This window comes from Erythrolamprus reginae, chromosome 3 (genome assembly GCF_031021105.1).
Source record: "Erythrolamprus reginae isolate rEryReg1 chromosome 3, rEryReg1.hap1, whole genome shotgun sequence".
Lineage (NCBI taxonomy): Eukaryota > Metazoa > Chordata > Lepidosauria > Squamata > Dipsadidae > Erythrolamprus > Erythrolamprus reginae.
Window position 1 is genome coordinate 1 of NC_091952.1, and position 15,986 is coordinate 15,986.

General features: G+C 55.8%; 1 protein-coding gene across 1 annotated transcript; it reads right to left on the reverse strand.

The window, feature by feature from the left end:
• Positions 1-3,228: 3,228 nt before the first annotated feature.
• On the reverse strand, positions 3,229-14,150 carry LOC139163449 (protein-glutamine gamma-glutamyltransferase E-like; the record flags this gene model as incomplete). Its single annotated transcript, XM_070744250.1, is given in 9 exon segments — positions 3,229-3,332; positions 6,510-6,645; positions 6,756-6,936; positions 7,022-7,150; positions 7,749-7,867; positions 8,120-8,267; positions 8,269-8,363; positions 8,670-8,843; positions 14,119-14,150. Coding segments are annotated over 9 exon segments (1,093 nt in total), but the record flags the coding sequence as incomplete, so codon positions are not given.
• Positions 14,151-15,986: the final 1,836 nt, after the last annotated feature.

Sequence of the window (15,986 nt, forward strand, 5' to 3'; positions counted from 1 at the left end):
AGGAGGAGATGATGATGGAGGAAGAGGAAGAGGAGGAGGAAATGATGATGATGGAGGAGGAGGAAGAGATGATGAAGGGGAGGAGGAAATGATGAAGGTGGAGGAGATGGTGATGATGATGGAGGAACAGGAAGAGGAAATTATGGAGGGGAGGAGGAGATGATGAAGGAATAGGAGGAGATGGAGGAGGAAGAGATAATGATGGTGGAGGAGATGGTGATGATGATGGAGGAAGAGAAAGAGGAAAGATGGAGGGAAGGAGGAGATGATGAAGGAGGAGGAGAAGGAGATGGAGGAAGATGAAGAGGAGGATGTGTAGATGGTGATGATGATGGAGGAACAGGAAGAGGAGGGGCAAATGATGATGGAGGGGAGGAGGAGATGATGAAGGATTAGGAGGGGGAGGAGATGGAGGAAGAGGAAGAGATGATGGAGGAGGAGGAGATAATGGAGGAAGAGGAGGAGGAGATGATGATGGAGGGGAGAGGAGATGGAGGAGGAGGAGATGGAGGAGAAGGAGATAATGATGGAGGAAGAGGAGATGATGATGATGAAGGGGAAGGAGGAGATGGAGGAAGAGGAAGAGATGATGGAGGAGGAGGAAGAGATGATGGAGGAATAGGAGGAGGAGATGATGATGGAGGAGGAGGAGATGGAGGAGGAGGAGGAGATGATGATGGAGGAGGAGGAGATGATGAAGGTGAAGGAGATGATGATGTTGGAGTAAGATGAAGAGGAAATGATGGAGGGGAGGAGGAGATGATGAAGGTGGAGGAGATGATGATGGAGGAAGAGGAAGAGGAGGAGGAAATGATGATGAAGGAGGGGAAGAGGAGGAGATGATGAAGGAGGAGGAGGAAGAGATGATGATGGAGGAGGAGATGATGGAGGAAGAGGAGGAGGAAATGATGATGAAGGAGGGGAGGAGGAGATGATGAAAGTGGAGGAGGAAGAGATGATGAAGGTGGAGGAGATGATGATGGAGGAAAAGAAAGAGGAAATGATGATGGAGGGGAGGAGGAAATGGAGGAGGAGAAGGAGGAGATGATGATGGAGGAAGAGGAAGAGGAGGAGGAAATAATGATGAAGGAGGGGAGGAGGAAGAGATGATGAGATGATGAAGGTGGAGGAGATGGTGATGATGATGGAGGAAGAGAAAGAGGAAATGATGATGGAGGGGAGGAGGAGATGATGAAGGAGGAGGAGGAGAAGGAGATGGAGGAAGAGGAGGAGGAGATGATGAAGGTGGAGGAGATGGTGGATGATGGAGGAACAGGAAGAGGAGGAGGAAATGATGATGAAGGAGGGGAGGAGGAGATGATGAAGGAGGAGAAAGAGATGATGAAGGAGGAGGAGAGATGATGAAGGAAGAGGAGGAGAAGGAGATGGAGGAAGAGGAAGAGGAGGAGGAGATGATGAAGGAGGAAGAGATGATGAAGGAAGAGGAGGAGAAGGAGATGGAGGAAGAGGAAGAGGAGGAGGAGATGATGAAGGAGGAAGAGATGATGAAGGTGGAGGAGATGGTGATGATGATGGAGGAAGAGGTAGAGTAGGAGATGATTAAGTGGGAGGAAATGATGACGAAGGAGGTGGAGGAAGAGATGATGAAGGAGGAGGAGGAAGAGATGATGAAGGTGGAGGAGATGATGATGGTGGTGGAGAAACAGGAAGAGGAGGAGGAAATGATGATGGAGGAGAGGAGGAGATGATTAAGGATTAGGAGGAGAAGGAGATTGAGGAAGAGGAGGAGGAAATTATGATGTAGGAAGGGAGGAGGAGATGATGAAGGAGGAAGGAGAGATGATGAAGGTGAAGGAGATGATGATGATGTTGGAGGAAGATGAAGAGGAAATGATGGAGGGTAGGAGGAGATGATGAAGGAGGAGGAGGAGATGGAGGAGGAGATGATGATGTAGGAAGAGGGAGGAGGAGGTGATGAAGGAGGGGGGAGGAGGAGACGATGAAGGAGGAGGAGGAAGAGATGATGAAGGAGGAGGAGATGATGAAGGAGGAGAAGGAGATGGAGGAAGAGGAAGAGTAGGAGGAGATGATGAAGGAGGAGGAAGAAGAGATGAAGGAGGTGGAGGAAGAGATGATGAAGGAGGAGGAGATGATGAAGGAGGAGGAGGAAGAGATGATGAAGGAGGAGGAGATGATGAAGGAGGAGAAGGAGATGGAGGAAGAGGTAGAGTAGGAGGAGATGATTAAGTGGGAGGAAATGATGATGAAGGAGGAAGAGGAGGAGGAGATGATGATGGAGGGGAGGAGGAGATGATGAAGGATTAGGAGGAGAAGGAGATAGAGGAAGAGGAGGAGGTAATTATGATGAAGGAGGGGAGGAGGAGGAGATGATGAAGGAGGAGGAAGAGATGATGAAGGTGAAGGAGATGATGATGATGTTGGAGGAAGATGAAGAGGAAATGATGGAGGGGAGGAGGAGATGATGAAGGAGGAGGAGGAGATGGAGGAGGATATGATGATGTAGGAAGAGGGAGGAGAAGGTGATGAAGGAGGGGGGAGGAGGAGATGATGAAGGAGGAGGAGGAAGAGATGATGAAGGAGGAGGAGATGATGAAGGAGGAGAAGGAGATGGAGGAAGAGGAAGAGTAGGAGGAGATGATGAAGGAGGAGGAAGAAGAGATGAAGGAGGTGGAGGAAGAGATGATGAAGGAGGAGGAGATGATGAAGGAGGAGGAGGAAGAGATGATGAAGGAGGAGGAGATGATGAAGGAGGAGAAGGAGATGGAGGAAGAGGTAGAGTAGGAGGAGATGATTAAGTGGGAGGAAATGATGATGAAGGAGGAAGAGGAGGAGGAGATGGTGATGATTATGGAGGAAGAGGAGAAGGAAATGATGATGGAGGGGAGGAGGAGATGATGAAGGATTAGGAGGAGAAGGAGATGGAGGAAGAGGAGGAGGTAATTATGATGAAGGAGGGGAGGAGGAGGGGATGATGAAGGAGGAGGAAGAGATGATGAAGGTGAAGGAGATGATGATGATGATGTTGGAGGAAGATGAAGAGGAAATGATGGAGGGGGAGGAGGATGATGATGAAGGAGGAGGAGGAGATGATGATGTAGGAAGAGGAGGAGGAAATGATGATGGAGGCGAGGAGTAGATCATGAAGGAGGAGGAGGAAGAGGAGGAGGAGGAGTGGCAGTGCTCGGTGGTCGGGAGCTGCACTGGGGCTCCAGCCAGGGGTGGGGAGGGCAGACCGCCTGGACCTACCTTGGCTCCTCTCTTGTGGGGTGGCGTCGATCACTTGCCAGCCGCAGTAGGGGTTGCCCAGGTCCCTCCGGACAAACCAGCTTTCATTCCAGACGTGATAATCCCTGAGGGTGGAAGGGGAGAAGAACGGCCAAGCTGGAGCACCCAACAGCCCCAAGGACGGATCTCGTTTTGGGGGGGCAGCCCCCCTATATACCTACGAGGGAGCTGCTGCTGAGTCAGGGGGCAATCAGGGCAGCTGGGAGAGAACAGCCCCCCCCCCCCCCCGCTGCCCCCCCCAAAGACCCAGGACGTGTGAGAACAGCAATGGAATTGGGCACACAGAAGGGGCCACGTTTGGTTGGGCTGTGTTGAGGGAAGGGGTCAGCGTTGACCCCCACTCTACTCCCCTCTCTGCTGGCCAGGTGCCCCCTTCCCCCCCCCCCCCCATGGTTTTAGGACTGGAAACGTGTCTCGGCCACAACCTGTCCCCCCGTCTGCAAATCTTTCGGCACTGGGCTAAAAGAAGCACTGTATGAGAAGAACAGAGGCCATTTCCTGATCCGTTTTAGTTTCATTTCCTCCCCCTCCCCCTCGCCTGCTGCCCTAAAGAGGAGGGGGGGCGCCTATTCCCCAAAGCCCCTGAAGGCAGGACAGGCAGCAACAGGTGGAAACTAATGGAGGAAATAAGCAACCTGGAAGTTCCCGACAGAACCATCTACCAGTGGAACGTCTTCCCTGGGGGACCTGGGGGGGCGCTCCAACACTTGGGGTGTTCAAAGGGCCCCAGTCTGGCCTTCCATCTGCCATGGAGGGGCCTGGCGTGGTCTGGGGGGCTCTTAGGAAAGAGAGACGAGCCCCTCCCTCAGCTGTGCCTGAATTCTCCCACCGTTAGGCGAAGACTCGGAGTGGCTCACGACAATATACAATACAAATCTAATGATTAAAAACAAAACAGTTTAAAACCCTTAATTTAAAAACAACCGAACATCCCAAACAAACCATAATTAAAACGGGACGGCCGAGGGGAATCAATTTCCCCATGCCTGGCAGCAGAGGTGGGTTTTTAGGGGTTTGTGAAAGGTAAGGAGGTTGGGGGCAGGCCTGATCTCTGGGGGGGAGTTGATTCCAGAGGGTCGGGGCCGCCACAGAGAAGGCTCCTCCCCTGGGTCCCGCCAGATGGCATTGTTTTGTCAACAGGACCCGAGAAGACCAACTCTGTGGGACCTAATCGGTCGCTGGGATTCGTGTGGCAGATGGCAGTCCCGAAGGTATTCTGATCCGATGCCATGAAGGGCTTTGTAGGTCACAACCAACACTTTGAATTGTGACCGGAAACTGACTGGCAACCAATGCAGACTGCGGAGTGTTGGTGTAACATGGGCATACCTTGGGAAGCCCATGATTGTTCTCGCAGTTGCACTCTGCATGATCTGAAGTTTCCGAACACTCTTCAAAGGTAGCCCCATGTAGAGAGCGTTACAGTAGTCAAGCCTCGAGGTGATGAGGGCGTGAGTGACTGTGAGCAGTGAGCCCCGGTCCAGGTAAGGTCGCAACTGGTGCACCAGGAGAACCTGGGCAAATGCCCCCCCTCACCACAGCCGAAAGATGGTTCTCTAATCTTAGCTGTGGATCAAGGAGGACGCCCAAGTTGCGAACCCTCTCCGAGGGGGTCAGTAATTCCCCCCAGGGTAATGGGCGGACAGATGGAATTGTCCTTGGGAGGCAAAACCCACAGCCACTCCATCTTGTCAGGGTTGAATCTGAGCCTGTTGACACCCATCCAGATCCTAACAGCCTCCAGGCACCGGCACATCACTTCCACTGCTTCGTTGACTGGACATAGGGTGGAGATGTACAGCTGGGTATCATCAGCGTACTGATGATACCTCAGCCCAGGCCCCCGATGATCTCGCCCAGCGGTTTCATGTAGATATTAAATAGCAGGGGGGAGAGGACCGACCCCTGAGGCACCCCACAAGGGAGAGACCTAGAGGTCGACCTCTGACCCCACTAACACTGACTGCGACCGACCAGAGAGGTAGGAGGAGAACCACTGAAGGACAGTGCCATCCACTCCCAACTCCTCCAGCTGGCGCAGAAGGATACCATGATCGATGGTATCGAAAGCCACTGAGAGGTGAAGAAGCACCAGGACAGAGGACAAGCCCCTGTCCCGTGTCCACCAGAGATCATCCATCAAAGCGACCAAAGTAGTTTCTGTGCTGTAGCTGGGCCTGAATCCCGACTGTTGAGGGCCTAGATAATCGGCTTCTTCCAAGGACCGTTGGAGTTGGAACGACACCATCTTCTCAACAACCTTCCCCATAAAGGGGAGGTTGGAGACTGGACGATAGTTGTTGGGGATGGCTGGGTCCAGGGAAGGCTTGTTGAGGGGGTGGCGCACAAGTGCCTCCTTGTAGGGAGCCAGGAAGAACCCCCTCCCCAAAGAAGCATTAACAATCTCCTGGATCCAGCTCCGTGTCACCTCCCTGCTGGCCGAAACCAGCCAGGTGGGACACAAAATCCAGCAAACAGGTGGCGGAACTCCCAGCTCCCATGGCCTTGTCCATTTCATCAGGTGTCACCAGGTCAAACGCCTCCCAGACAGATAGACCACGACGGGCCCCAGTCACATCAACTGACTCATTGTCTGTCAACTCTGTTATCCAATCGGAGTTGAGGTCTGCCCGCATCTGAGCGATTTTATCAGCGAAAAACGTGTTAAAATCCTCGGCACTACTCTGCAAGGGCTCCCCAACTCCCCCCTGGTTAAGAAGTGAGTGGGTCACCCTAAATAGAGCGGCCGGGTGAGATTCCGCTGATGCAATCAAGGCGACATGATATGCGCATCTTGCCACTTTTAGCGCTACTTTGTTAGTCTTAATGTCAGCTCTTACAAGTGTTCGATCAGCCTCGGACTTACTCTTCCTCCATTGCTTCTCTATGGAGAAACCAAGGAGCTTTCTGGGGTCTAATGCCACAGGGAGGTCGCAACGGCACAATCCGGTCAAGACCCTCCGTCGCAGCCTTGTTCCAGGCCACAGCAAGAGACTCCGCCGAAATGTGGTTGGGGGTTGGGGTTAGGGGTTGGGGTTAGGGGTTAGGGTTACAGGTTAGCGTTTGGGTTTAGGGGTTAGGGGTTAGGGGTTAGGGGTTAGGGGTTAGGGGTTAGGGGTTAGGGGTTAGGGGTTAGGGGTTAGGGGTTAGGGGTTAGGGGTTGGGGTTAAGGTATCTGCCAAAGGAAAGCCTCTTCATGTCTGGAGACGCTCGTCCCTGACCAGTTGTCTGCCAGCCCCTACCACACTGAGTCTTGTCCCATCTTCAGGCTCTTTCCGGCAGGATCATAGTATTTATCGATACTCAGGTTTGAGTTCGAATCGTGGGCAGAATTGAAGTTTGTGACCAGGCGCGTCGGGATTCCCAAGCATCTCAAGACTGCAAATGAGAGGGGCGCAGGGTGAGCCAGGGAAGCCCAGCTGCCCTGGCCTGGCTGATGCCACCCTCCAGGTTGGCCCATGGCCGCTCCTTCTGCCGGGCTTGCCTACCAGTGCCTGCCACGCCAGCAAAGACCCAGCACTGCCCGTACTGGACAGGCCTGTAGCCACCCTGTGCCCACTTCCTCAGGATAGCCACGCTGCCGTCCCACCGGGAAGGGTTCTCGTGGTGGGCAAAATCCTCACTCCACTTGCCCTCCAGCACCCCGTTGTCGCCATCGTTGCCGTTGACCTAAAGGGGAGCAGAAGCCATCCAGGAGAGACGCAGGCAGACAGGCCGAGCCCCCAGCACCCCCCGCTGGCCCCTGTGCTCGTACCATGGAGCTGATGACGCGTCCCACATAGCGGGGGTCGCTCCGCCGCGAGGCGTCACCCGCCGGGTCCTGGCGATGGTAGAGGCTCAGATTCAGCAAGTGGAGGCAGATGTTGAGGATGTTCTCCTGAAACTGGAACCGAGAGGAAATTTCCCCGCTCAGCCCCAAAAGAACCACAACCGGATCTGGGGCCTCCCTCCGTGCTGCCCCCTGCTCCAGAGGGGCCTCCTGGGCTTCCCCTCCAGTCCCGGATGCAGAGCAGCCCCTCCAGGGGCCACAGGAGGGCCGGAGCTCCTGGAAAGGGGCCTTCGCTGGGTAAGGTAGCCCACCATGGCCTCCGTGGCATCGCCCCTTGTGCCACACCATGAGCCCCCAGCCGAGGGAAGGCCAAGCGCTGGCCAGGACGGCATGCAAACCTTCTTCCGGAAAGCCTGACTCCGGCACATGAATCGGGGGAGTGGGAGGGCGGGGAGGAGGACCTGAGCAGGACTCTCTCTGGGGCAGCCAGAGCAGGCTGGGGGGGGGGGGCACAGAGGGGCGTCTTATGTGCTGGGTGGGGCCAGTTTGCCCTGCGTGGTCCAGAGATAGCACAGAGAAACAGGTGGGGGGTAGGGGGAGCTCCTGAGACAGCAGTCCCCCCCCAACAGCCTTCACCTGGGTCAGAGGGTGCACATCATCACAGGCAGTGACTGGCCCTGCCCCCCCCCCGAGATATGCCTCAGCCACTGACCTGGCCGTAGTACCACCCACGGGCTTCAATGTAGTTGGCATTGCCCACAAAGATGATGCCGTTTTCATTCAACACATATTCTTGCCTCTCTGCCTCGTTGGCCATATGAACCAGATCCCCTGCAAGGAAAGAAGCGGGTGAAAAGCCCCCACCCCAGCCAGCCTCTGCTCTGCCCCTGCCCCCCCCCCTCCGAGTGCCCCCCCCACTCCTCCCAGCCCAGGCTGAGGCTGGGGGCTCTACTGGCCCTCCCTGGCCTGGTGGTGCCAGTGAAAGGCTGCTGCCGCTCAGGGCAGGAAAGGGGCCGCGGATGGCTGGGCAGCCGGCTGGGAGAAGGGCTGCGCGGGTGGGGCGGGCCCCTCCCCCCTCCTCACCTGTGCACCAGGGGTTGAAGAGCAGGACAAACTTCCCCAGCAGTTTGGTTGACACCTGGTTGCCGCACGTCACTTGCAGGCTCAGCTTGTAGTGACCGATGGCCGCCCTGCAGGAGCTGCTCATGGAGAAGCTGATGCAGCTGCCGTTGACCGACCGTCTGCACGGCACACCAGGTCCCTTCGGCCAGGCTGTTGGAGAGGGCGAAGCCACACCGGGTGTGTTGGGCCTCGCAGGGGCCTGGGCCTGCCGGGGACGAGAGAGGCAACGTGGGGGGGTGGGGGGCTTCCTCCACTGCGTTCAAAGGGGCTACGGGCGGGGCCTGGGGTACCTGGGGGGGCTCCTTGGGTGGGAGACATCCGTGGCGAGCAAGGGGTTGGATTTGACACCCCCCTGAGGGACCTGCCCATGGGCCTGGGACTCACCCCCCCCCCCCCGAGGCAGAGACACTCAAGGGCCGGTAAGCTTCCTGGCCCAGGACTGCGCCCCCTCCCTGTGGTGCTCCCCGGTGGGCCCTGAGGTCTCTTTGGAGGGGCTGGGGGGGGCTGTTACCCGTTTCTGCCACGAAGCCCAGGCTCTCCCCTGCCTGCGGAGCCCTGTTGAAGTACAGCGTGAAGTCGAGCTTCTGCCCGCGGCGGACACAGAGCTCCGTGGTAGTGAAGCAGCTGGAGCGATGGGCCTGAGAATTACTGGGCACCTGCCAGTTGATTTGCGTGGGGACCAACTCTGCGCAGCAAGGAGAAGAGACCACCAGGAAATCAGCAGAGCCTCCTCCTGGCTGCATCCGTGCCTCCCCTGGTGGTTCCGTGGGGCACAGGGGAAGCTGAGCCACCCCTCCGAGACCCCCCTCCCTCCCTCCCCCTGTGGGTCGGGGAAAAGACCCCCGGTGGGAGGGGGGGCAGCCGCACCAAGGGGGAAGTCCACGACTCACAACACAACCGAGCCAAAAGTTAGGCTGGCAGGCGAGATGGTTGTGAGTGGGTTTTGTCCCATTTCGGAAACTTCTTTGTTGTTCATTGAATCGCTGCCGTGGTGGTGAAGTGATGAACACGGTTGTTAAGCCCCCCCCCCCATTGACTTCGCTTGTCAGGAGGTCACAAAGGGGGGTCGCAGCAAGACTGAACGAGCTACGAAACAGTTGCCGAGCGCTCTGCGTTGTGATCACGGGGCCTGCAGAGTCGGCCTTCTCCAGGTCTCGACAGCCAAGCGAGGCCTTCTCTGCGGTGGCCTCCGCCCTCTGGAATCAGCACCCCCCGGGAGATCCGCATGGCCCCTACTCTCCCGGCCGGCCTTACGGAAGAACTTGAAAAGACATTTGTGCCGACCGGCCAGGGGTTGCTGGACTGGTCACCTGACTCCGGCCCCAGAGAGTTGGTGTGGCAGATTGATGTAGGAGATGTAAATGGTTTTAAGCTTTTTATAAGGCTCATGTTGTTTTAGAGTAATTCTGATTTCTGTGTTAAACATGTAATTTATGCTGTAAGCTGCTCTGAGTCTCGGGAGGAGGGCGGCCTAGAAATTGAGTCAATCAATCAATCATAAACAGTTGTAAGTGTGAAACACGGTCATGCCATTTTCCCCCAGTCCCACTGTAACTCCGAATGGTCACTAAGTGAACTGTAGTAAATAATAATGATGATGATGATGATGATAATAATAATAATAATTGTTGTGGTGAGCTCTGGCCCAGCTCCTGCCCCAAGGACTCTGGATGTGGGGGAGACATCCACATGCTGGAGGCCTGTTTTGCCCCCGGTGGAATCTGCTGATGAAGGCTCGTCTGACCAAGAAGACATGAGTGACAGGGAGGAGGAGAGTGTGGCAGACAGCTCAGAAGGAGATCAATTCTCTAGCTCCTCCTTGGATTCAGAACAAGAGTTAATGATACAGCCATGTGGAGAGCGATGCATAGGCAGCAACAACTGAGAGATTGTTATCAAAGAAAATGAGGCCACCTGTGGTTGGGTGGGGCTGTGGTCATTAGTGAGGCTGCTATAAAGAGCAGCCTGTGGGTTTGGCCATTGTGGAGGATTATCTGATCCTTGTGTTTCGTGACTGCTTTACTGACTTTGACCTTTTGTGTGCTGACTTTTCCCCGCTTTGAAACTAAACCAGAGCAAAGTGTGTTTCACTTTGTGAAAGAAGAAGGACTGTGAATTGCCTCACAGCTGCAAGCTAAGTATCACAGAACTGATAAGGGACTTGTACAACTTACCAGTTTGTTTGGAGACGAGGGCTCTTGGCTATACCAAAAGAGGGCTTGGTTTAAGTGAATTTTCCTTATAAAGAACATTGTTTTGGATTTTCAAACGTGTGTGTGTCTGAAATTTGTACCTGTGAATTTTTGGGAGGATTCTACCAGAGAGCCCGCCAGAATAATAATAATAATAATAATAATAATAATAATAATAATAATAATAATAATAATAATAATAATAATAATTTATTAGATTTGTACCGCCTGTATTTTTCTCATTAATCAGCTGCTCATCCATCACTCAGACTAGAAGACCTCCGGGGTCCCCCTGGTGCCACCCGGTGATCCTGTGTTCTAAACACGCGGCCTTTCAGAAAGGCCCCTGGGGAGGAGGGAGTCTTCCTTCCTTCCTTCCATCCTTCCTTCCATTCATCCTTCCTTCCTTCCTTCTGTCCTTCCCTCCTTCCTTCTTCCTTCCTTCCGTCCTTCCTTCCTTCCCTCCCTCCCTCCTCCCTCCATTCCTCTCTCCTTTCCTTCCTTCCTTCCTTCCCTCTTTCCCTCCCTTCCTTCCCTCCCTCCCTCCTTCCCTCCCTCCTCCCTCCTTTCCTCTCTCCTTCTTTCCTTCCTTCCCTCCTTCTCTCCCTTCCTTCCATCCTTCCTTCCATCCTTCCTTCCTTCCATCCATCCATCCTTTTGTCCTTCCTTCCTTCCTTCCTTCCCTCCCTCCCTCCTTCCTTCCTTCCCTCCCTCCATCCCTCTCTCCTTTTTTCCTTCCTTCCTTCCTTCTATCCTTCCTTCCTTCCTTCCATCCTTCCTTCCTTCCTTCCATCCTTCCTTCCATTTTCCTTCCTTTTTCCTTCCTTCCTTCCGTCCTTCCGTCCGTCCATCCCTCCTTCCTTCCTTCTGTCCTTCCTTCCCTCCGTCCTTCCTTCCTTCCTTCCATCCTTCCATCCTTCCTTCCGTCCTTCCCTCTTTCCTTCCTTCCGTCCTTCCTTCCTTCCCTCCCTCCTTCCTTCCTTCCCTCCCTCCCTCCCTCCATCCCTCTCTCCTTCTTTCCTTCCTTCCTTCCTTCCTCCCATCCTTCCTTCCTCCCATCCTTCCTTCCTTCCTCCCATCCTTCCTTCCTTCCTTCTTTCCTTTCTTCATTCCTTCCTTCCCTCCCTCCTTCCTTCCTTCTTTCCCTCCCTCCCTCCATCCATCTCTCCTTCTTTCCTTCCTTCCTTCTTTCCATCCTTCCTTCCTTCTTTCCTTCCTTCCTTTCTTCCCTCCCTTCCTTCCTTCCCTCCCTCCCTCCCTCCATCCCTCTCTCCTTCTTTCCTTCCTTCCTTCCTTCCTCCCATCCTTCCTTCCTCCCATCCTTCCTTCCTTCCTCCCATCCTTCCTTCCTTCCTTCTTTCCTTTCTTCATTCCTTCCTTCCCTCCCTCCTTCCTTCCTTCTTTCCCTCCCTCCCTCCATCCATCTCTCCTTCTTTCCTTCCTTCCTTCTTTCCATCCTTCCTTCCTTCTTTCCTTCCTTCCTTTCTTCCCTCCCTTCCTTCCTTCCCTCCCTCCCTCCTTCCGTCCCTCTCTCCTTCTTTCCTTCCTTCCTTCCTTCCTTCTATCCTTCCTTCCTTCCTTCCTTCTATCCTTCCTTCCTTCCTTCCTTTTGTCCTTCCTTTCTTCCGTCCTTCCCTCCCTCCCTCCTTTTTTCCTTCCTTCCTTCCTTCCATCCTTCCTTCCTTCCATCCATCCTTCCTTCCATCCTTCCTTCCTTCCGCCCTTCCATCCTTCCGTCTGTCCGTCCCTCCTTCCTTCCTTCCTTTCATCCTTCCTTCCCTCCCTCCCTCCTTCCTTCCTTCCCTCCCTCCATCCCTCCCTCTCTCCTTCTTTCCTTCCTTCCTTCCATCCTTCCTTCCCTCCTTCCTTCCTTCCATCCTTCCTTCCTTCCCTCACTCCTTCCTTCCTTCCCTCCCTCCCTCCATCCCTCTCTCCTTCTTTCCTTCCTTCCTTCCTCCCATCCTTCCATCCTTCCTTCCTACCTTCCTACCTTCCTTCTTTCCTTCCTTCCTTCCCTCCCTCCTTCCTTCTTTCCTTCCCTCCCTCCACCCCTCTCTCCTTCTTTCCTTCCTTCCTTCTTTCCTTCCATCCTTCCTTCCTTCTTTCCTTCCTTCCTTCCCTTCCCTCCCTCCTTCCTTCCTTCCTTCCCTCCCTCTCTCCTTCTTTCTTTCCTTCCTTCCCTCCCTTCCTCCCTCCCTCCCCTCCCTCCCTCCTTCCTTCCCTCCCTCCATCCTCTCTCCTTCCTTCCTTCCTTCCTTCCCTCCCTCCATCCCTCTCTCCTTCCTTCCCTCCCTCCATCCCTCTCTCCTTCCCTCCCTCCCTCCTTCCTTCCTTCCCTCCCTCCATCCCTATCTCCCTCCTTCCTTCCTTCCCTCCCTCCATCCCTCTCTCCTTCCTTCCTTCCTTCCTTCCTGTTTTTTCTCTTCTGGATTTCTTTATTTTGCCCGCTTTTCTTTTTTGCCTTATGCTGGTTTGGTTTCTTATGCTGGTTTGGTTTCGTATTTTTTGCTTCTTAAAATGTTTTGACAATTGTTAAAAATTGCTAGCGGGAGTCCAGGGCCGTAGACACATTTAATGTGCTATAATTGTGGCCCATGACACAGGGCCTAGGAGAGGCTGTAAGGGAAAAGCCAATTAGCAGACAAGGAAACGTGGCCTCCCTTCCAGCCGTCGCGTGGCCCCCCCCGGCAGCCTGGGATGCACTGCACATTTTTCCCGGGGGGGGGGCAGCCCTCCTTTTCCGGCCCCTGCCGTGCCCCAGCCGTGGCGGGTCTCGTGGCCTTTGTGGTGAGGGGCAGGAGGTGGAGATGCTGCGTAGCGCTTGCCCACCCCCTCCCCTTGCAAGGAAAATCGGGGGTGGGGCCCCCGCAAATCCTGCCAGAGGCAGGGGGAGGGGGGGGTTCGGCTCTCTGTCTGTGTGTGAGCACAAGACCCCTGCTCTGACTCCGCTGCTCCCCCTCCCCACCCCAACCCCCTCACTTCCAGGCCAGGAAGACCAACCCCAGGGAGTGGCCCCCTCTTCTCTGGCAGGTGCCCCCCTGAGCCCCCCGGGATGCCCCTCTTCCCCACAGGGGCCACTGGGGAGGCTGGGGGAGGGAGGCCTCCAGGGCGGCTGGGCGGCCAAACCAGCCATGCCACAAGAGACCCCTGCAGAGCCAGGGTCCGGGAGGGTCCATTCAGGGATGGTCCCTTGTCCGAAACGGTCTCGGTCCTTCTACTTGAGCAGCGGGTGGGACTAGAAGACCTTCAAGGCCCCTTGCTCCTATTCCTATTCCATGCTCTCTCCTGTTCTGCTGTATATTCCTTATTCTATTCTATTCTTCCATTCCATCCCCTGTGCTATATTCTATTCTATTCTATTCTATTCTATTCACCCCGAGTCTGTGGAGAGGGGCGGCATACAAATCTAATAAATTATTACTATTAAATTATTACTATTACTATTACTATTACTATTACTATTACTATTACTATTACTATTACTATTACTATTACTATTACTATTACTATTACTATTACTATTACTATTACTATTACTATTACTATTACTATTACTATTACTATTATTATTCTATTCCTCCATTCCATCCCCTATCCTGTCCTCTACCCTCTGGTCCATTCCGTTGTGTCCAGGAGGGCTGGGAACCCCCGTTGGGACCTGGGCCGGGACCTGAGGCGGGAGCTCTGCCCCTTCACCCCCAGCCCTGGCAGCCAGAGGGGCCGAGAGGACTCCCCCACCCCACCCCCACCCCACCCCCGGCCTCTCACCTGCCATGGCTGCCTCTTCCCTTCAGTGCTTCAGCCGGAGAGCCGGGCGCCTTCCTTGGGCGATCCAGTGGCCGGAATGAGGTGCCAGGCGGCTCCTGCTGGTGCCTATAAAACGACCCACGGGGGGTGGGGGTGTAATTAACCGGTTCCTCTAATAGGCGCAACACCAGTTTTCCTCCCCAGTGGGAGGTGCAGCCGGGCGGGGGGGGGCGAGGCAGAGGAGGCGCCTTCTGGGCTGCAGGAATAATGCCCGGCCCCACTTCCTCCGTGGAATTCCGAGGCCAAGAGTCACCCCACACACACACACACACACACACGCAGGACAAGGAAGCGGGGGGGGGGAGGCTGCAGGAGGAAGTGCAGAGCAGCACCTGCTCAGGTGGACCCACTTCCCAGAGGCGGCCTCTGCACCCCATTAGCCCACTGCCCCCTCCCCTCCCCTGGGGGTCCTGCACACGAGCTGCCCCTCCTCCACTCCCCAGCAGGGCTCCGGGGGGGGGGGAGGACACAGCAGGGGGCCCAAAGTCACCTGAGTGGCCTCAGGATCCCGACTGCCCTTCCGCAGCTCCCACCCGCTGCCCCTCATTGTGTCCCCACCCCCCACCCCCCATTTCTCTTCAGCCTGGCCTTCTACTCATGGAAGTGGCTCCTGCCCCCCCCCGCCCCCCCCCCGGCCTTGGCAGCTGCTTGAGCTGAGAGCCCTGAGCTTGGAGAGGGGAGGGCTGGGCTCCAGGGAGGGTCCTCTTGGCAGCTTCTCCCCACCAGCAAAGTCCTACAGGTCATCACTTTGATTGGGCCCTTTCCTGGTTGACCTTCACCCAAACAGAGACGGGTTTTTCTCTTCTCTTCTCTTCTCCTCCCTCCCCTCCCCTTTCCTTCCTTCCCTTCTCCCCCCCCCTCCCTCTCTCCCCCTCCCTCTCTCTCCTCTACCCCCCACTGGATCCTCCTGTGTCCATTCAATCTGCAGCTGCTTCTGGCCCCACCTGCTTCCTCCCTCCTGGCCTCTCACATCTCCCAACCCCCTAGACAGCCCACCTGAGGGGAGGTGGGACACCCCCCAGCAAGCCCTCTGCCCCCCACCCCCCAGCTGCCTCTTGGACACTCACCCCTTCTGGCCGTGGATCCAGCTGTGCTCTTGTCCTCCTCCTCCTCCTCCTGGTGCTTGGGCAGTTTAGGGTGCTGCTGTTTCGATGCCAGCTCGCTCCACGCCCCACATTACCTGCCCCGCTGTGGGGTGCTCAGCCCCAGTAATTCCTTCCCACTTTAGGGCTCCTTCGAGCCGTGCGCTGCAAAGTCCTGGGACTCGTCATCCCCCTGCCCCCACCCACACCACAACACACCCACACACACCCACCCCTCTGCTTGCCGGTAGCGCCGGCCGTGCCCTCCCCTCCCCTCCCGAAGGTGTTTCTCCCGCTGCTGGGTATCTGCCTGTCTTGACTTTCCAGTTTGGGAATTGTGGCGCTCGGCTGCGGCTTCCTCCTTGTTTGTCTCCTGCCCACTTCTCAGGAAACACTTTGGCTGCAGTCAAACACCCGGCTGCATCCTGGAAGTCTGCCCCAGTTGGGCAACCCAGGCCTCCTCCCACGCCCCACTTAATGGGCCCCATGCAGCTCCTTCTGGGGAGGAAGTGGCTGGCTGCCCTGCCCGGCTTTCTGGGTCACTGTGGCGTGGTTGCCCTCTGGAACTGCCACCCCAACACTCACACTCCCCCACACGCACCTCCCCCGTATGCCCCCTCCTCCTCCCCTGCCCCCCCCATGCCCGGCCGTCTCCCCTCCCTCCCTCGGCTTCCAGGCAGGCAGGAGAGCCGCAACGGCCGTCCTCCCTCCCGACACTGGGATGCTGACCGACTGGGATGCTGACCG